General features: G+C 49.6%; 3 protein-coding genes across 3 annotated transcripts in view; 2 read left to right on the plus strand and 1 right to left on the minus strand.

The window, feature by feature from the left end:
- The window catches only part of sema4gb (sema domain, immunoglobulin domain (Ig), transmembrane domain (TM) and short cytoplasmic domain, (semaphorin) 4Gb), a 31,239-nt gene extending 20,605 nt beyond the window's left edge, over positions 1-10,634 (plus strand). The window contains 8 exon segments of the mRNA XM_056577593.1: positions 212-273; positions 419-557; positions 939-1,161; positions 1,671-1,786; positions 2,645-2,799; positions 3,247-3,308; positions 4,912-5,854; positions 5,856-10,634. Coding sequence (XP_056433568.1) covers positions 212-273; positions 419-557; positions 939-1,161; positions 1,671-1,786; positions 2,645-2,799; positions 3,247-3,308; positions 4,912-5,854; positions 5,856-5,955 — 1,800 coding nt within the window. The 3' untranslated portion in view covers positions 5,956-10,634.
- A 410-nt stretch (positions 10,635-11,044) lies between these two features.
- mrpl43 (mitochondrial ribosomal protein L43) lies at positions 11,045-12,642 on the minus strand. Its single transcript, XM_056577471.1, has 3 exons — positions 12,353-12,642; positions 12,036-12,142; positions 11,045-11,512 (listed from the first exon to the last, which is right to left on the minus strand). The coding sequence occupies exons 1-3, from the start codon at positions 12,481-12,483 to the stop codon at positions 11,307-11,309; spliced, it is 444 nt and encodes a 147-aa protein (XP_056433446.1). The 5' UTR covers positions 12,484-12,642; the 3' UTR covers positions 11,045-11,306.
- twnk (twinkle mtDNA helicase) lies at positions 12,377-19,094 on the plus strand. Its single transcript, XM_056577470.1, has 7 exons — positions 12,377-12,897; positions 13,240-13,943; positions 14,487-15,195; positions 15,693-15,933; positions 16,519-16,626; positions 17,087-17,228; positions 18,100-19,094. The coding sequence occupies exons 2-7, from the start codon at positions 13,269-13,271 to the stop codon at positions 18,538-18,540; spliced, it is 2,316 nt and encodes a 771-aa protein (XP_056433445.1). The 5' UTR covers positions 12,377-12,897; positions 13,240-13,268; the 3' UTR covers positions 18,541-19,094.
- Positions 19,095-20,000: the final 906 nt, after the last annotated feature.

Genomic DNA, 20,000 nt, shown 5'->3' on the forward strand with positions numbered 1-20,000 from the left:
GAGAAGAAGAAGAAGAAGAAGAAGAAGAAGAGGAGGATGAAGAAAAAGAGGAAGAGGAGGAAGAAGAAGAAGAAGAAGAAGAAGAAGAAGAAGAAGAAGAAGAAGAAGAAGAAGAAGACGAAGAAGAGGAAGAGAAAGACGAAGAAGAAGGGAAAAAAAAGTAGGAGTGTCCTCATTCACTCTTTGCTCCCCTTGAAACCCACGGCATTAGCCACATGATTCACCCCCGGAACATTCCCCTGCGTTTGTTTACCCTCGCCTCTGTCATCGGAGGTGTGCGTGCTTTCTAATGGGTCGGGAACCCGAGCTGCGTGACGCTGAGCCCCCGGTTAACACAAAGGAGAACACAGTGTTGAATAATGAACCGTAGCACACCTTCTCTGACTGCGTTTTGACCGTGGCCGGTGTCGTGTTTCAGGAAGAACATCAAGGCGTCGGCCATCTGCCAGTACTCCTTCGCAGATGTGCAGTCGGCCTTCGACGGGCCCTACATGGAGGTCCTGGACTCGAAGTGGAGGGAATACACCGGGAAGGTTCCGGAACCAAGACCCGGCTCTGTAGGTCCCAACACCCACACCACCACACCCTTAACCATCACCCCAGCATTCCCACTACCATATACTATATTGCATTTCATTTTTATTCTCCCTGCATTCATTTCTCTTTGCCCTTAACAGAAATGATAGATCAATGTCTGTCTCGCCCTCTATACTCTTACTTTCATGTCGATCTCTCTGTTGTATTTTCTTTGACTCACTCACTATTATGTTTGTGTCTGTCTGTCTGTCTGCCTGCCTGTCTGTCTGTCTCTCCCTCCATGTCTGTCTGGCTGTCTGCCCTGTCTGTCCATCTTATCTGTTTCTCTCCCCCTGTCTATCTGTCTGTCAGTCTCAACTGTCTCTCTCACCCTGTCGGTTCTCTCTCCGTTCTGTCTCCAGTGCATAACGGACGTGCACAGATCCCAGGGCATCAACTCATCCCGGGACCTGCCTGACAGCGTCCTCACCTTCGCTCGACGGCACCCCCTGGTGGCCGGCCAGGTGCATCCTGTGGGTGCGCGACCTCTGATGTTCAAGAGGAACGTCAATTACGTCAAGATTGCTGTGCACAAAGTGACGGCGCTGGACGGAGACGTCTATCCCGTGTTCTTCTTAGGAACCGGTGAGTCGATGGGTTTGGCGTTTTTATTTGAGGCATTTCATTCGAACTGAAAATATTTTTTTCCAGCATGTTTTACTTAGAAAAAAAACGGGACATGGGGAGGGGAAAGTAGGCACGACGTTCTTGGCTGCTTCGTGATTAAATTAAATTAGGTTGCTTGCGTGTACAGTTACACCTGCACATCATTGCTATCCAACTGTAAACTAGCGCTCACTCAAAGTTTGCCTTTTGCAGCAGATGGATGCTATTTATGATTATATTCTTGGAGGAACCTTCTACTTGTCCAAAAATCATGCTTTAGAGGAAGTGATTACATGAAAATGTATTAGATTGTTATACATATTGCTTAATTAATTAATTGGTGCTCTATCTATGCATGATTTATATTCGTGGAGTTTTTGGAAATGGTCTATCAAGGTGAGCAAACGTCACTCTTCTTTCCCGGTGAATAGATAGAATGCCTTGTTTACATCTTGTCTGTTCTAATTAAAGCCTGTTCTGTCTCTTAGATCACGGTTGGCTGCACAGAGCTGTAGACATCGCTGGAGAAATGCACATCATTGAGGAGCTGCAGCTGTTTGATAAGCCTCAGCCCATAGAGAGCCTAGTCCTATCCCCAATCATGGTATGCATATAGATCTATTATGTATATGTTAATGTATGTATGGCAGTCGACCCTGCCACACATACACACACCTCAGTGGATCTGCTGGTCTCCCCATCCAGGGCACAGGTAGGTGTTGCATGGAAGCCAGTTTACCGGAGTCGGTAATGCGTTTGCATGCATCACAGATGGTGAATGTCACGTCTCTCTCCCTCTGGAGGCGTGTGCGGGGACGGCTGCTTTAACCCGTGTGCCTTGATTACCAAAGGCCCCCTAGCTCTGTAACCTCAGCCAGCCCCAGAGTCCAATCAGCCTGACCAATCAGGGCCAGGTGAGGCTGCTCCAACCAGCCGTCGACCAACCACGCTCCCCAGAATGTTTAAAGAGACGCAATTTATTTAAGAAGCATTTCTCCTCTCATATTCGTTGAAATTCTCCTGGCATCCCGACAGCAATCAATAAATCAAATGCTCTGACCTAAAAAGTAAAACCCTGTCTCTGAAGCCATGGCAGGTCTCTGTTTTTATTTTAATTTTTTGCACCTGTTTATTGCACACCTGTTTATTTGCACACCTGTATATTTGCACACATTTTGTACTGTTATCTCTAAATAACAGCTACTTCTACTTCTACTCATGCACATGGACCATCCATTCCACTTTTTCTATAGGCTAGGTATTGTGTGCTCATGGTTTTGTTTAGGTGGGATATGGATGTATACATGTGTTGTGTTGTGTTGTGTTGTGTTGCGTTGTGTGTATGTATGCTAGCTGCTAGAACACCTACATTTCTCTGCTGAGATGAATAAAGTATATCGTACCTTATCTTATCTTGATAATCCCGACCAATCATTTCACCTGATCCCTGGCCCTCTCACAGCGAAGCGTGTTCGTGGGCTCCTACTCCGCCGTGGTGCAGGTACCCATGGCAACCTGCCGGAGGTACACCTCCTGCTACGACTGCGTCTTCGCCCGGGACCCCTTCTGCGCCTGGGACAGGAAGAGCTGCGTGGAGGTCAGGCCGCACGGCCAGAGGTGGGACTCACAGACGGGCACGCGCAGACAGACAGACAGACAGAGAGACAGACAGACAAGTGTTGGGAGAACATGCATACACACACACACACACACACACACACACACACACACACACACACACACACACACACACACACACACACCACCAACCCATCGACTCACAAAGGCACATCCAAACATGCACAGCCACATGTTGTGATTGGTAGAGGAGTTGCTTTGTATCCGGGGCTCATTCAGTCTGCATGAGCGAGCGGCAGATATCTTAATCTCCATTACGGCTCTAATCGCACCGCCCCCTACTGTGCGGTCTTCTCTTTGTGCCGGGGGATACGGCCCAGCTAATGAAGCCAAGCCCAGGTTGATTTATGGGCTGTTCTAAACGCTGAGCACTGAAATTAATTGAGATATACCGTTACAATTCAATGACTTTAAAAGTGGTTTCAGGTCGAACCTGACCCAGGATATTATCAGAGGAACCAGGGGCTGCAGGAACAGCACAGGATACGGTATGTGTTGTGACACACACACGTCTCTCTCTCTCTCTCTCTCTCTCTCTCTCTCTCTCTCTCTCTCTCTCTCTCTCTCTCCCCCCCCCCCTCCCTCCAGGATTTCGTGGTCCTTTTTTGAGATTGTTGCAGCCTAAAATGCCTGATGTTGCCAGAGCTTTTCGAAAAAGTTGCGATGAAAGTTGCGGTGTTTTTTAGGTTTTTGTTGCAATGCGAGAGGAAGTGAAAGTTGCGATAAAAGTTGTGAAAGTTGCGATTTTCCTGTTCAATATTAAGTTATTACTGAAAAAAATATTAATTAAAAGAACAAAAACACTGAGAAATGGTCCCATGAATAATTTATTCTAGATTCTTTCCGCGCTGGGAATTGACTTGGATGCAACAGCCTGTGTCTTATGCCGCTTTTCCACTGCATGGTACCAGCTCGACACGACTCGACACGACTCGACTCAGCTCGCCTTTTTTGCGTTTCCACCGCGAAAACATGGTATCTGGTACCTGAAGTGGCTGCTTTTTCTAGTACCGCCTCGCTCTAGGTTCCAAGCGGCTGAGCCGATGCTAAAAGGTGACGTCGGCAGACGGCCGGCCACTGATTGGCCAGAGAGTGTGACGAAGTCACGAGAGCGACATGGCAACCATGCTGGTAACAGCCATAGCAGCGCCGCAGCCAACATATTCCACTTCTTCAACATGCCAGCTAATAATACGAACACGAATACCATCGCATCGATGTTCTCCATTGTTGTTATGTGGGTTCTGTCCATGTGTGGGTTACGTAGGTGTTGTTTGCGTCGCGTACAAAAATACGTCACGGCCCTTTCGCGCAGCCGACCCCGCCCACGTCCCGGAGGTACTATTTGCGGTGGAAAAGGACCCGCGCTGCTACCGTGTCGTGTCGAGTCGTGTCGTGTCGAGTCGAGCTACATGTGCGGTGGAAAAGCGGCATTAGTGATCTGCCGTCTGACGTCCTGCCTGCAGTTCTTCAGTTCTGTAGTTATGTTTCGCGGTGGCAAAATGCTTATCAATGGAAGATTTATGCTTATGTTCCACCACAATGTTGCATGCAGTGCAAAATAATTTTCCCCCGCTTTCATGTAGAATGCAGGATAATGCTTTTCGCGATCTTTCGCAGTTACTTTGGTCGGCAAGTGTGAAACGTTGGACGCGCACATGCTGCATGAAAGCTTGAATCGCTTGAACATAAACACAGAAGGCGGAAGGCAGTTTGTTGACGTCAGTTCAAGACGAAGCCACTGATTGGTCAAATATGCAGGAAAGTTGCGGTGGTTGGTTAAAATTGCAACACACCCCTGAATTCGCGGTGATTAGTTGATGTTGCGTTGAAGTTGCAAATCGCAACATCGCGAAATCCTGGAGGGTCGGTCAGTCTCTCTCTCTCTCTCTCTCTCTCTCTCTCTCTCTCTCTCTCTCTCTCTCTCTCTCTCTCTCTCTCTCTCTCTCTCTCTCTCTCTCTCTCTCTCTCTCTCTCTCTCTGTCGTTCCTGCTCTCATCCTTTCTATAATTCTGTCCTTCTTTCTGTTTCTTTCTGTGTCTACCGTTTTGCCCACCCCTCTGATTGTCCTTCTGGCCTGCTGTTCCCCAGTGGCCCAGCGGGGGCGCTCCGTCATGGCGGGCGACGACGTCCTCCTGCAGTGCGAGCTGCACTCCAACCTGGCCACGCCCCGCTGGACGCTCAACGGGCGCGAGCTGCAGGGCTACAGCCTGACCGGCGGCTACCGCGTGGGCACCGACGGCCTGCTGATCGTGGGCGCCCGCCCCGCGCAGGGCGGCACCTACCGCTGCTTCGCCGTGGAGAACGCCATCTGGGTGCCCGTGCGCCAGTACTCCGTCCGCGTGCACACCGACCCCGGTCTCCACGGCGACAACGCCGACACCACGGGCACCCCGTCGACCCCGTCGCCGACGCCGGACCCCACGGAGTCCCCCGTCTCCACGGGCGGCCCCACCGAGCGCCCGCTGCCCTCCCCCCCCGCCCCGCTGCCCTCGGCGTCCGGGTCAGGGGGCACGTACCGCCACATGGAGGCGGTGTACGTCTCCCTGGTGGCCGTGCTGGGCGGGCTGTGCCTGGTGCTCACAGTGGTGCTGCTGTACGTCAGCTGCTGCACGGCCGCCGGCAACCGCCGCCGCCGCCGCGGCCGCAAGTTCTCCCAGCAGGGGCTGCAGATCCTGGGCGAGACGGAGGGGCCGCGGCGGCGAGGCAGCTCCCCCCTGGAGCTGCGCACCATCTCGGGCCACTGCAACGGGCGGCTGGGCGCCCGGCACTCTGACTCGCTGTCCAGCCTGGACGACCCCCTGGACGGCTTCCTGCAGATCGTGGCGGGCGGCCAGGGGCGCGGGCCGGTGTCGCCGTGCGAGACGCCGCCCGCGGCCCCGCCCTTGCCCCCGTCGGCGCACTCGGCTCCGACGCCGCCGCCGCCGCCGCCGCCCGAGTTCGCCAACGGGCTGTCGGGCACGCTGCCGTCAGTGCTGCGCAAGATGAACGGGAACAGCTACGTGCTGCTGCGGCAGGTGGACCAGGAGGGCACCGTCGCCGCTCTACCACTCCTTCACCGAGGAGCTCAACCGCATCCTGGAGCAGAGGAAGCACACGCAGCTGGACGTGCTGCCCGACGAGAGCTCCATTTAGGCTCCGCCTCCGCCCCCCCTCGCAGTTTAGGCACCGCCGTTTGTCGATTTATGATTTATCCCCCCGAGAGCGACCCCTTGTGGCAGGGAGGACTAGCTGGGGTTAAACGAGAGGGTTGCTGATGCTGTTGTCGTTTCTACAGTGTTACTGTCCATGTGGGCTTGGTCTGAACTGGAATATCCCGTCCCTCCCCCCCTGCTGTGACTCTTGCTGCCCGTGTATTTCAGTCCACACTGGAGGATCCTTAACTTAATTTACATTGAGAGGAAAAGCTGTGAAACACATGTGGGACACCGGCCTGACGGTACCGCGTGAAATGGCCTCATTGAGTCACACTAAGGCAACGAGGATGCTGGTTGAAACGATCCTACCTCAGCAGGGAGTGGGAACGGATCAGTGACTCAAAGTCCCTTGGAAAGACCTAGGTGCCTTTGAGCAAGACACCGCTCTTTGCCTGTTCCCGGTTAACCGATGATCTCTCTGAAATCCTTCGAGAGCGGTGCGATGCGTGGTTGAGTGGGTGTGTCAGAGGCACGTTTCACTCTTAAGTGGCCAAAATAGCTTGGAAAGCGGAACTACGGAAGTCAAGTGTATCATCTGTGTACTGTTTGAAACAGTCCAAACCAAATGGGAGATGGGATCGTTTATTTTAAGAGACACTCAGAGATTCAGAGGAACCCGCTCCATTGAAGCACAGCTTGTTAGACGAATATTACTTTAAGACAAAGCATATTTTAAACCACCTTTGTGTATAGAACTGGTATATATAGCATAACTGTTATGGCAAATAGTAGCGGTGCGATTGGTCCGAATGGTAGCAAAATCAAAACTACTTTTCTTTTTTTCTACTGACCTGGTTCTCGTCGGATTTCTCTGAGTGAGTGGGAGGAGGACTGTCCTATTAGCAGCGGTACTTCATCATGTGGAACAGGGTCGGGTTAATTATTAATCAATGACACCTGCTGACTCCGTGTTGCTGCAGGGACCTCCTGGGGTCACAGAGTTGTCTCTGGTGAGTGGAGCGGAGAAGATCAGGACAGGTCACTGATACATTCGTCTTTTGGGATGCGTCATTGTGAGGTACCTCACCTTCCCTTTCAACACTTTTTTAAAGCTGTTGTTAACAGAGTGACCGATACTCATCCATAACCTTTCTCAAGTCACATTTTGTCATTAAAAAAATGTGCAGCCTTTAAAAAATGCTAAAAAAATAACCCCAAGAGAAACAACGGCAGATTAGTGTGTTTTGTGTTCCTTGCCATGACCATCCGATGCTGGCGACATGCCCAAAGCTACATGTCCAAAGTAAAGGACCTTCACACTGACGAACCTGCGTCATGGCAACCCAGTCCCCCCCCTCCCCCCAAATGCCCCGCAGCCTTTATCTGACGTCAGTGCAGCACTAAAAGAACCATCACCTTTTGGAAAGGGCTCACCGAATGACCTTGGTGTGGAAGGACCGTGATGGCTTTACATCTGTACTAATTAGCTTTAAAAGGAGTGTCACCTTGCACTTGAGGAGCCCGCCATTACAGGGCTGTCCTGGCCATTGGCGGATCGATGGGGCGCGTGTGTGTTCCTCTTGTTGAGTCAGCGGCGGTGGGTTCCCTGGAGGCTCCCGGGTTGTGTGTCCGTCACGACACGAGCGACAGCAGAAGCTTGTCCCCTGGCTGGCCGCTGAAAGAAAGAGACAGCAGGAGAGAGGGGTAGAGAGAGGGAGGACAGGAGATTGAAAGCAGCGAGCGTGTTAGATTAATGGGGTGAGGCACCAGGGATAACATACCGGCCCTGTTTGATAACAGTTGGCAGACCCAGAGGATCCTTCATTGATTGATTCGGTGTCTGTAGCGGGGGATGTGGCGTTCGATCTGAATCTGGTCCAATTGGAGGCACCAGGTGGATCAAAGCTGACCGATCTTCCCTAACCTTTCTCTCACCCTCTATCTCTCTCCCTCTCATCTGTCTCACCCTCTCTCTGGCTCTATTTCTCCATCTCTCTCTCTCTCTCTCTCTCTCTCTCTCTCTCTCTCTCTCTCTCTCTCTCTCTCTCTCTCTCTCTCTCTCCTTGCCGCTCTCTCACCCTCACTCTATCTTTCCAATACCCTAACTCTCTCACCCTGTCTCTCTCACCCAGTCTCTCTCACCCTGTCTCTCTCACCGGCACTCTCTCTCTCTCGAACACCCTCTCATCATCTCTCTCTCTCCCCCCCTTGTCTCTCCATTGTAACCTGCCTGCCATCTCTCAAGGTCTCCACTATTAGCTCACAAATTGCTAGGATAGCCACTAATCAATTAGAAGTGCTCTTCCTTCTCCCCAAAGAGCTCCTGTCTTGTGCTGCTTGTAATTTGCGATGAGAAGGATTATGGGAAGTGGGTTCCTGCTAGTGCTGCCGGATTAGCATTTAAACGTTTGGTTTACGAGCCAAAGACTTGTGATTTATCTCACACACACACACACACACACACACACACACACACACACACACACACACACACACACACACACACACACACACACACACACACACACACACACACACACACACTCTCTGTTTGTTTAACTGTGTGATTTGCTGGTTTGGTTAATTAGGACCAAGGTATAAGTCCAGAGGTGAAGGCGACCGGCTATTTGATTAATTATGGGCAAACCAATAGTTGTTTGTCTTTTCATAGATATTCCGGCTCTTCCAGTGAATGGAAAACACAACAGGAATATTCTCTTTTCATCACTCTGAAGGACTCTGTTTACAACCGGCATGGAAACAGGACGTGATGTTGTGTGTTCTCCTGTGGTCAGAAAGATCAACGGAAAGCATCCTTCCCTTCTGTTTCTCTCCGTACACAAAGACGCGTCAGGCTCCCCGTCGACGGAGGTCCACAATAGGCCCACGGACCGTGCTGAGAACCGCCAACCCTGGAAGAAACGGCCTTGGATCGTGTGGCCAAAGAAACTGCCGTTTTCACAAGAGACGTCATGATTTGCACTTTTGTTGAAACAACTTTAACGTGGTTTTACCTTTTCGTAAACGACAACAATCTTAGCTGACTGTGTATAGTATTGGTATTATTTTGAAATGTAAGCCTGCGTACTATACAATAGCTTAAGATAACAGTTACTACCTATTTGTAATTTATATACCATGTTATATTTATTTCCATATATATTTCATTCCCGCTGTCCTTTGCACAGGCATGAACCACTTTGCATCATCTTGCGAGAAAAAGGAAACGCAATCATTTTCTGTGTCGGTAGCCCTGAGGGAATGTCAGCCAGATTTCCAAGGAAACATGTTCACACATGGATCCGATTCTGTCGGCTCACACTGCCGGTACACGGGGGGAGAAGGTGGGTTGTCACGGGCCCTTCTGCCCCTGCCTATCGCTCCTGAACCCCCTGGAGCCAATCGGTCGCTCATTCGATTTGATTCAATTCAATTCAAGACAATTCATACAGCCAGTTATCAAATGTATAGTCTAAAAGGGCTTAACAGGCCTTATATATTTACGACAGCTTTTATGACAAAATTCGATGAGATTTTAAAAAGTATATTTAGATCTATAAAAAGCAGTGACAACAACTAAAAAACACATGGAGGAGGCTCCAGAAAAGGAGCTAATTCTAGCGCAAGGTCTCTTAGGTAGTAGCTAAGCAACAGCATCTCTGTTCAGAGAGTGTTGCAACGCTAGTGGCCTGCCACATGCTGTCATTTAGCATCAAGGAGCTTGGTTGTGATGTGTTGTGATGCTTGATGTTGCTGGTATATCCATTTTCCCAAGGGAAAAACTTGGGACGGTTTTTAGTGCGAGATAATTTGATACAAAACAACAAAAAACAGAATAAATATTTTCATATTGACGCCATGGTTGTTCATGCCTTGGTGGGCTTTTCTATGGTATATTTTGCTCAAGATGGTTGTCCCTTTTCAGATCGTGACGCTCAAAAAATGTATTTTCTACTTTTCCCAGTCCAGCTGTTTCTCTTTCTATGCTGTATTAAAGTTGGTCTACTGATGAATCAATTCAGTAGGAAGCTGGCAGCTCTGTGGCCATTAATTATCCAACAAGGTCCCCATAACCACTCTCTCCCTCACACACACACACACACACACACACACACACACACACACACACACACACACACACACACACACACACACACAGGCTGCTGTTGGAAATCAACACAGTACCACTGCTGCAGCTGTGTAAAGTCCCCTTGTTCTAGACTGTCATGATTCCCCGCTCTCCTCCCAGACAGTCATCGCACACTCTCGCTGCCCTCTGCAGAAATCTATTTTTCACAGCTGCTCCACCATCTCCAACTGAGACGGATTCTTCATACCAGTCGGGTTGGAAGCCATCCCTCATCAGAACGCGAAGGAATCGCCCCAGTCATCACTAAAATCCATTCCCCAGCGTTGCAACACTTCACTCATCTGTATTCCTGACGAGCATGTGCTTACTTGGTATTCTAGCCTGGTTGGCGCCACACACACACACACACACACACACACACACACACACACACACAGGAAGGGTGAAACGAGGGCAGATGCGTGCAGCATTCTGTCCAAACGATGATGGATTGAAGTCCTCTTTATTTTTAGATTTGGAAAATAGCAAAGAGAGCAGAGAGCTGCTTTGTTTGTTCAACCATCCTGGGGCAAACTGGCCCAATCAACTCCTGGGGGTCGAGGGGGGGGGGAGGCAGTGAGGTTAGGGTGGGGGAGGGAGATTGCCCTTCCAAGCATCAGGAAGGTCGACTGGTCAATCAGCTGTCACCGATCATTTGAATGTGTGGGTAATGTTTCATTAGTTGTGCATACCTAACCCAAATTGGAAGTGTTAAAAGTGTATCATTGTCTATATCTGCCAAATAAGAATAAACAAAAATGTCCATATCTGCATTTTGTTTGGTGTGTAAAATCTTTCATGGTTGACACGGCATTCGGTGTGTGAATGTGTGCATGAACGGGTGAATGTTAGGCCAGTTTGTAAAGGGCTTTGAGTGACCACTGGTTAGACAGCACTATAAATATGCAGTCCATTCGCATGGAAAAGCGAATCCTCCCTATCAGTCCATCAAAGAGAGTCAAGAATTTAGTCAGAACATCATACTCCAAAAAGGTTTATTTCAATCATCTTAAGTTACAGCTGCTGTTCGCAGTAGAAACGTGCTCCGACATTGAGATCCACTCCATAATTCAACATATGAAGAGTGAGATCATAATCAAGAAGCTCAATGAACCCAGACAAGAAACCTTCCTCAACAATGATACAAATAACCAGTCTCAGGTGCATCGTCTGACTCCGGTTTAGTCTCCATCAAGCCCAGGTTGAGTCGCTGTAGTCCTTCAGGGTAGCGGTCTGATTGGTCCGATGGACGGGGCTCTGTTGGTGAAGGGGTGCCACTGGCCCTGGATACTGGGGCTGTCCGTGTGGAAGGGCTTGCGGAGACGGATGACGTCCAGACCAGACTGGTTGGTCAGCTTGTTTATGAGTTCTAAGATCTGCATGGATGATTTGCTGGTCACCTCTTCCTCTCGCACGTTGCCGTTCACTGCACAGAGATAAGATTGCAGGTGTTATTTTTTTTATAAAACACATTTGACGTATGGCATTAACAGCTCCTTGAGATCTAATATGTTCTTACTAATTATATTCACACCGCTCCACTGTGTGAATAAATGAACATGTGTTATGCGAATGGCCCCGTGCCAATCAAGTCTTATGTGTAGATGATATTACAGCGCTCTCTACAGGTAACCGGGGGCAGTGACAGTATAGTGTGATACTACACACAGCCACTTTCGATGTACGAAGGATTTTCATTACAATCAACCACCCGTTGCCCACGAATCCCAAGCTTTAATAAGGGGAAGTTAGAAGGTTTGTCAAATTATTCGGTTAGAATATTCATGATACTAGCATACACTTGGTCCCTGATACACGATTAACCATCCCTTTTCTAGCAATTACAAATCATTCGATTTTTCAGAAATGATCTTCATAGTAAGGGAGATATCATAAATATTCGAGAACAAGTATATGCATGGTGGTTCTGAACAGGTAGGCCTACTTACGATACTCGGCAACTATCTTGGGTATCCTGCTTGTGTTCGGAGAAACGTACACCACGGTTCCAGGGTTCGTCTTCGCATAATCCACCACACCTTCTTCAATAAATTCCCTGAAAAAAACAAATTAAGTTGCAGTCAGTGAGCCTTGATCGGACTTTTTCTATGCATCTCCAGATATGACTGAGGAGAGACCCTGGTTGTGTCCAAGTATTCTCCATTCTCTGCAGAAGTACAGGCGTTAACAGTTACGACCCCCGTCCAACGCTTTCGTGCTCCCTTCGTCACACCACAGATCATCATCATCATCATCATCTTCTCACCTGACTCCTAATGAACTCTGAGCGTTTTTGGAGAAGATGATCGAGATGCGTTTCAGCTGACAGACGTATCGGCCGACGCCGTTCTGCAGAACACTTTGGAGGAAGCGACTCGGTGTACCTCTAGACGTCATTTTACAACGTCCTATTAAATGTGGAGGAGTATTTAATACCACCCCACCGACTTAAAAATATATATATCAAAACAGTGATATTAAGACCAAATGTACAGAGGACGAATCGACGGGCATGTACAAGGTGCGGTGCATCCAGAATGTAGTCCGGGGGAAACACAATGCCGACGGGGCGAAATTAATAGTTTAATATGAATGATTGCCGTTCACTAAATTAAAGTATTATTGACATTTGTCAATCTATTAATAACTGAAAATTAAATATCCAGTGTATATAATTAATCATAAGATAACGGTTTAGGCGGCTCTGTAAAGGGAAGAAGTTGGTTCAGGCGGACTTATTTTGATGACGTACCATAAAGCCCGCGTCAGAAAGCATGGGTGAGGAGAAGATCAGAGCTCTGAGGAGAACGGGTAAGAAAATATCTATATTTTCGTTGAATGGCCCTTTAGTTTAAACCGGCTGCTGCTTCTGTTCTGTCCTGATGCATGATATCTGCAATTCAACATAACTGTCGTATTCTATTCCTTTTTGCATTTACTTCATATCCGTTATTTTGCCCTTTATAATACCCCCTGATACGAGGTCATTGCATAGCATCCCCGATTCAACAAATAAAATGAATGGCATGTCATGTCCTCCAGAAGACGGAGACTATTAGAGTGTATCTAAATGAATCGTGTATGTGTGGTCCATTATGTTTAACCAAGTGTGATGTTAGAGTGGATTACCACGTTATATCCCATGTGTTGCAGGTTCAATGTCGGACCATTGAACAGCAGCGATGTGGAGAAGCCTGGTGCTGAGAGGCACCGCCTGCCTGCTGCACGTTGTCCCCCGTGGCTCCCAAAGGCTTGTACAACAAAGACACCAGTCGTCTCTGTGTTTGAGATTCCTACTCCATGGGCATGCTCGCAGACTAACTGCTGCTCCTTGTTTGCAACATCAAAGGACAGACTTGTTGCGTGGCACGTACCACCTCCCTCACACTGTATCCAGGAGTCTCAAAAGTGACGCAAAGTCTACCGTGGATTTCCCGGTGAGTCCCATCACGGTCGCAGACATCAAGCAGTATCTCCGGTCCAAAGAGGTTCCCTTCCACGATGGCTACAGCTGCCTCCACGCGCCCAGCCTCTTCGTGGAGCCATCGGGGGAACCCGGGGCGGTCCCCACGAAGGACACCTACTCTTTGTTCATAGACAAAACCACGGGGCAGTTCCTTTGTAAGGACACGCTGGCGGAGGGCAGCTGGGAGGACCTCCAGGACTGCCTGGAGGTGATGCAGAAGGAGGGGCAGGCGTTCCTCAGCAGCCACGTCTTGCTGGGCTACGGGGTGACCCCGGAAGAGCAGGAGGAGAGGGCCAGGGAGCTGGCGGAGGTGCACCGGTTTTGGAGCAGCTCCGTTCCCTTCTCTGAGCTGGCGGACGAGGAGGCCCAGCTGGTGAAGTCCATGTTCCAGGTACGGGGGTCTTGTTCTTTACAGGATGTGGAAGGTAGATCTTGCACATTTATGGATTGCAGGTTCATTTGTAATTCTCATTACAGCTTCTTTCGATCCCATGACAAAAAACTTGTGTATCTTAAAATAATAAATGTAAACTGATACCGGACCGTGAACAGGCTGTTGTGTTTTGATAGATATCATGATTCATGCGTTGTTATAAAGACGAGAGATGTTGTGGAGTTTTGAGTGTCGGCTTAGCTCAGGAGGTTGACTTGTAACCGGAAGGTTGCTAGTTCAAACCCCGGCTCTCCCTAGAGTGTCGAGGTGTCCTTGAGCAAGACACCTCAACCCTAACTGATCCCGACGAGCTGGCTGTCGCCTTGCATGGTCGACTCTGCCGTCGGTGTGTGAACGCGTAACGCGTGTGTATGAACCGTTCATCAAGTAATTTTGCACAAAAGCGTCTGCTAAATGCCCTAAATGTAAATTAGTATGTGTTTAAAGCGCCACAAATGTCCATGTCATGACGACAAACCCAACGTTCCCTTCTGGTTCCAGATCACCAAGATCACCAACGCCACCCTCAAGAAGTTCGGCGTGCGGTTCTTCAAGCCCACCCGCAGCCTGGTCTTCCCCTGGTTCGGGGGACCCTCCTCCGCGCTGAAGGGGGTGAAGCTCCTCTCCGCCCAGACCAGCGCCACGGACCCGGGGGGGGTGGAGTACACGGAGACCACCGTCCCCCGGAGCAGCTCCTACCACAACCTGTTCGGCCTGCCGCTGGTGGGGCGCCCCGACGCCGAGGTGGTGCTGACGGGCAGCGAGCTGGACGTGCTGGCGGTCAGCCAGGGGGCGGGGCTGCCGGCGGTGGCCCTGCCGCGCGGCAACAGCCGCCTGCCGCCGTCGCTTCTGCCCTACCTGGAGCAGTTCAAGCGGGTCACCTTGTGGCTCGGCGGGGACATGCGCGCCTGGGAGGCCTCGCGCATCTTCTCGCGCAAGCTAGGCCTGCGGCGCTGCAGCCTGGTGCGGCCCGGCGAGGACCAGCCGCGGCCGGCCCAGGCGCTGGCCCTGGGGAAGAACCTGGCGCGCGTGGTCAAGGGCGCCATCCCCGCCGTGCACAAGTCCATCGTGTCGTTCCGGCAGCTGCGGGACGACGTGTACGGCGAGCTGGCCAACACGGAGCAGGTGGCGGGCGTGAAGTGGAGCCGCTTCCCCGAGCTGAACCGCATCCTGAAGGGCCACCGCAAGGGGGAGCTCACCGTGTTCACGGGTCAGAACTCACGCGCTCGCACACTCGTGCACGTATACAGAGCTCACACACTTGCTACCCTTTGTCAGGCTTATTGTTTTTATTCATGAAATGGGATTAGGGTTGTATCAACCAATCACGTCGGGGGATTAGATGTTCCCCGTGGGTACACGGTCAAACGTAGTCTGCTTTGTTTTAGAGAGTTCTTGAGAGGAAGCTATTAGTAAAAAAAAAAGTGATTGATGAGGAGATAATTTCTCCTCAAGGGAGAAATGTGGTATTCTTGAGACTGTTAATCAAGAGTAAAGTGAAAAGTACATTTATAGACATTGTGTGAAATGCATAATGAAAAATATGGTATGAATGGGAGTCTATACTCGTGTTTCACTCCTTTTTAGTTATTTTATCCTCCTGAACACCAATGGTCCATATATAACGGCATCTCTCATGTGATTAGCTTCTTACCCTTTTAAAGCGTCCCCTTTTCCTGTGACTGACCCAAGCTCTGCATCTCCCAGGTCCCACGGGCAGCGGGAAGACCACCTTCATCAGCGAGGTGGCCCTGGACCTGTGCATGCAGGGCGTGAACACGCTGTGGGGCAGCTTCGAGATCAACAACGTGCGTCTGGCCAAGATCATGCTCACCCAGTTCTCCATGCAGCGGCTGGAGGACAACCTGGAGCGCTACGACTACTGGGCCGACCAGTTCGAGGAGCTGCCGCTCTACTTCATGACCTTCCACGGCCAGCAGAACATCAAGTAGGTCCCACCCCCCCCCCCCCCCCCCCCTGGACCTCGGCTGACTGGGGGCTCGCTCTGGTCTCATCTCACAACCTCATGATGGTGAGGTGAGATGAGACAGAGCAAGCCCAGCATGGCTAATAAATGTTTCGATTTTTCAATGCGATACAATAGATATTGTAATTCTAGTGTTAACGATGCGTTTCACTATCGTAAGGTTGTGAGAGAAGATACAAGAGCAAGCCCTGCATGGCTAATATATACGTTACGATTTTTTTTATGCTGATGCGATAGATATTGTGATTCTAGTGTTAATGATGCGATATTCCGACTTTTGTCGTGTCCGCAATTATTGTGCAAGTGAATGTTACCAAACAGAATGCTGGACTATTTGTGAATACACTAAAACACGTTGTGTAGGATGGTACCATTAATTAGCTTCCACTTAGAAACATTGACATTTCTGGTTTAAAGACATTTATATTATTTAAAATGAAGGGTTCGGGTTATACTCGTGTAACTTGAGTAAACAAGAGTCGATCATGCTGGCGTTGCGGAAGCAAAGCATAACAATGCATTGTCCCATGTCTGTGCTGTTTATAGGACGGTGTTGGACACCATGCAGCACGCCATCTACCTGTACGACATCAACCACGTGGTCATCGACAACCTGCAGTTCATGATGGGGCAGGAGAACCTCTCTGTTGACAAGTCAGTGGGCGGTCGTTCATACTGAATGTGTGCGCCTCCTTTTGTATGAGATGAATGTAGTATGATGTAGAGTTTACTGTTATTTACCGTATTTTGTGCCTGGCTTTGTTGAAACTCTTTTCTGATTGGTCAATTGCAGCATTCTATGGGCTGTTATTTCGAATACCGTAGAATACCACCGCTAAGAACAACAGACGGTTGCCATGGTCGCAGCTATGATCTAATGTACTTTTTTTCTTTTTTTGCGGACGCAATAAGATATTTTTGTCAAGGAGCATTTATTCTTATTTATTTTTAATGGAGAAACTATTGGTAATTTGTTGTTATATTTTGTGTCAAACTATAGATTTGCTGTGTAATTAGCCATAACAATCTTCACACCAGGGTTAGTTAGGCAGTTATACCCCTCTGTACGTCGTCCCCTTCGGGACCCCTGGCTCACTGCCTGCATGCGTCGCAGGTTCGCCGTGCAGGACCACATCGTCGGAGCCTTCCGGAAGTTCGCCACCAACAGCTGCTGCCACGTCACCCTGATCATCCACCCCCGCAAGGAGGAGGACGACCGCGAGCTGCAGACGGCCTCCATCTTTGGCTCGGCTAAAGTAAGAGAGGGTCACCTTTCCTGACGTTGCACTCACCGTACCGCCTCTAAAGGGTTTAAAGGATCTGAAGTGGAACAAAAAGACGGGAGAGCGGGAATTAAATAGGGCTGGTGAAATAGTAAAATGTCCAATGAGACATTTTGCTTTTATTCCACATCTTTGTAATAAACTGCTCTTTGTCCATCAGGGACAAAGAACTTTTCTCTACCTTTCTCTACGATCTTTAGTCCGGTGAGACTAGTGGCATTGTACTCTTATCTTAAAGGGGGGGTTATTATGCCAACAGGTGTGAGTGGGATTAGCCGTTGTAAACCGTTGGAAAATCTGCTTGGTGACATCACAAGTGGGCGTATCCACCTAGATGTACACTGAACAGATCAGTCTACCAGCCTACCCAGTGGACTGTAGCAGACGTTGCTTATCTATCCATCATACATCTAGGTTGCCATGCCCACTTTTTACGTCACTACAACAGATTTTCAAACTGATAACGGCTAACGGTTAATAGCGCTCCCACCTGGTGGCCTCATATCGTCACCTTTTCAAGACCAAAACATGTCCGCTGTGTACACTACCCCCATTAGATCCTTGAAGCACTAGGAATATTGTACCATATTGTGTCTGTTTGTTTGTCTGCTTGTCTGTCTGGGAACTTATCCCTTGTTTTATTGATTTAAATCGTCCTCAATGTTTTATATTCATGGATTGTTTCTCCCCTTCCATGTTAACGACCACAATGGACCCAAGCCTTTGGGCTTCATTGTGGTTTATTTTATCCTTTTGAACACTTCTTGCTGATTGTTGATCAATAAAGTTTTCAATCGATCAACAACAAAATAACTGACCCGTGTCCGTCCGTCCGTCCGTCCAGGCCAGCCAGGAGGCGGACAACGTGCTGATCCTGCAAGAGAAGAAGCTCGTGACCTGCCCGGGGCGGCGCTCGCTGCAGGTCAGCAAGAACCGCTTCGACGGCGACGTGGGCATCTTCCCGCTGGACTTCCTCAAGGCCTCGCTCACCTTCTCCACGCCCGTCAAGGCCAAACACAAGCTGAGGAAGGTGAGCAAGGAGGAGGAGGAGGCGGCGGCGGTGGCGGCGGCGGGCCGGGAGGAGGCTGTGCCGCCCGCGAAGAAGGCGAAGGCGAAGGCGAAGCCGCTGAAGGAGAACGCCGCGAAGGACCCCATCGCCGCGAAGGACCCCATCGCCGCGAAGGACCCCATCGCCGCGGTGACGGCGGCGGCGGCCTCGCAGAGGGTGGAGCCGGACCAGTCGCAGGCGGCCGGACGGCGGCCCGCTCTGAAGAGAGACGGGTGATTTAGCGGTTGTCGCGCGGCCGACCACGTGACCTTTGACCTCAGACTCTCAGTGTTAGAACCATATGATTAGGATTACTTATGTGGTTTATGGATGGAGCAGGATGTGAACGGTATCCTCACAAACAGGATATCATGTGGCTTACGTTGAACAAGGTAATGAAAAAGAAAAAACAAAATGAAGAAAGTGAGGTATTAAATGTGTATACGTGTTTGAATGGCAACATGTAGTTTGGGGAGTTTGAAACAAGTTTGTTCAGAGGGATGATAAGAATGAGATTTAAAAAATTCCAAGTCGGACGTCCAAAACCCTTTTGACAATTGAATAAGCTTTTTGTATACTGGTTCTGTCCTGTTTGTATACGGTTCCGTTAAAACCCTTGATGCTAACCCCTAGGGATACAGTCGTGGTGTACAGTATTCAATGATGAACCACTGCCGTTCTCTAAACACGTTGACATGAGCACTTGCATGTTTCCGTGCCCTTTACTGTATATTTTTACTACAAAGGTTGATCAAATGCTACTGAATTGTTTTGATTAAAACAACTATAGACCCTGTGTCAACTGCGTCGCTGTGAATGGTCAACAGGGGGCGCCTGAAGCACACAGATGCTGATCTAAAATGAACTTGACTCGACCTTGACCAAGATTGTTATCTCAACAATTGGTAAAACTATTTACCGATTTACCAATAGCCTACAGGTCAGCATATCTTTTACCTGTGTCTAGACAGTAGTTATTGGGGTTATCTGCTAATATCAATTGTTCTGTATTTTTAAGTAAGCTTTTTAGGGTACTGATGGACCTGGCAAGTTAGTGAAAAACAGTGCAGACGTATTTTATTGGCTTTGCATACTTCATATGTTTAACATCAATATATTGAATTGCTCTCCTCTGCTAAAGCATCTAAAGTGTCTCAGAGTTGGGGGGGTAAGTTAAAGGTAAGGACGTTAATTTTTATGTTGAAGGTAAGATTTGAGAGGATTTAGAGTTTGGAAATAGAGCATCAAACACCATCCCTCCATCTCTTCTCCCTCCCTCCCTCCCTCTCTCCCTCCCTCCCTCTCTCCCTCACTCCCTCTCTGCTCCGCCCTCCCTCCCCACCATCCTGCTCCCTCCCTCCCTCCTCTGCTCCCTCTCTCCTTCCTTCCCTCTCTTCTCCCTCCCTCCCTCTCTCCCTCCCTCCCTCCCTCCCTCTCTCCCTCCCTCTCTCCCTCTCTGCTCCGCCCTCCCTCCCCACCAGCCTTCTCTCTCCCTCCCTCCCTCCCTCCCTCCCTCCCTCCCTCCCTCCTCTTCTCCCTCCCTCCCACTCTGCCCTCCCTCCCTCACTCCCTATGTTTCGGCGCTATGGAGATTTCCAGGCAGGAAATCCATCAAGGAAGAGACGCACTGGTCACAGACGAGCCGGGAGCGGTCTTCCATCTAAACCGTCTCACATGAGGCAGCTGCACTCAACCAG

Source organism: Gadus chalcogrammus, chromosome 18, assembly GCF_026213295.1.
Source record: "Gadus chalcogrammus isolate NIFS_2021 chromosome 18, NIFS_Gcha_1.0, whole genome shotgun sequence".
Lineage (NCBI taxonomy): Eukaryota > Metazoa > Chordata > Actinopteri > Gadiformes > Gadidae > Gadus > Gadus chalcogrammus.

Excerpts from the sequence above, each read along its gene's own strand:
- mrpl43 (XM_056577471.1), bottom strand. The coding sequence starts at position 12,483 with ATGACGTCTAGAGGTACACCGAGTCGCTTCCTCCAAAGTGTTCTGCAG. Across the intron at positions 12,143-12,352 it reads CAGAGTTCATTAGGAGTCAG|GGAATTTATTGAAGAAGGTG; the intron begins GTGAGAAGATGA and ends TGTTTTTTTCAG. Across the intron at positions 11,513-12,035 it reads CAAGATAGTTGCCGAGTATC|TGAACGGCAACGTGCGAGAG; the intron begins GTAAGTAGGCCT and ends ATCTCTGTGCAG.
- twnk (XM_056577470.1), top strand. The coding sequence starts at position 13,269 with ATGTGGAGAAGCCTGGTGCTGAGAGGCACCGCCTGCCTGCTGCACGTT. Across the intron at positions 13,944-14,486 it reads TGGTGAAGTCCATGTTCCAG|ATCACCAAGATCACCAACGC; the intron begins GTACGGGGGTCT and ends TTCTGGTTCCAG. Across the intron at positions 15,196-15,692 it reads GGAGCTCACCGTGTTCACGG|GTCCCACGGGCAGCGGGAAG; the intron begins GTCAGAACTCAC and ends TGCATCTCCCAG.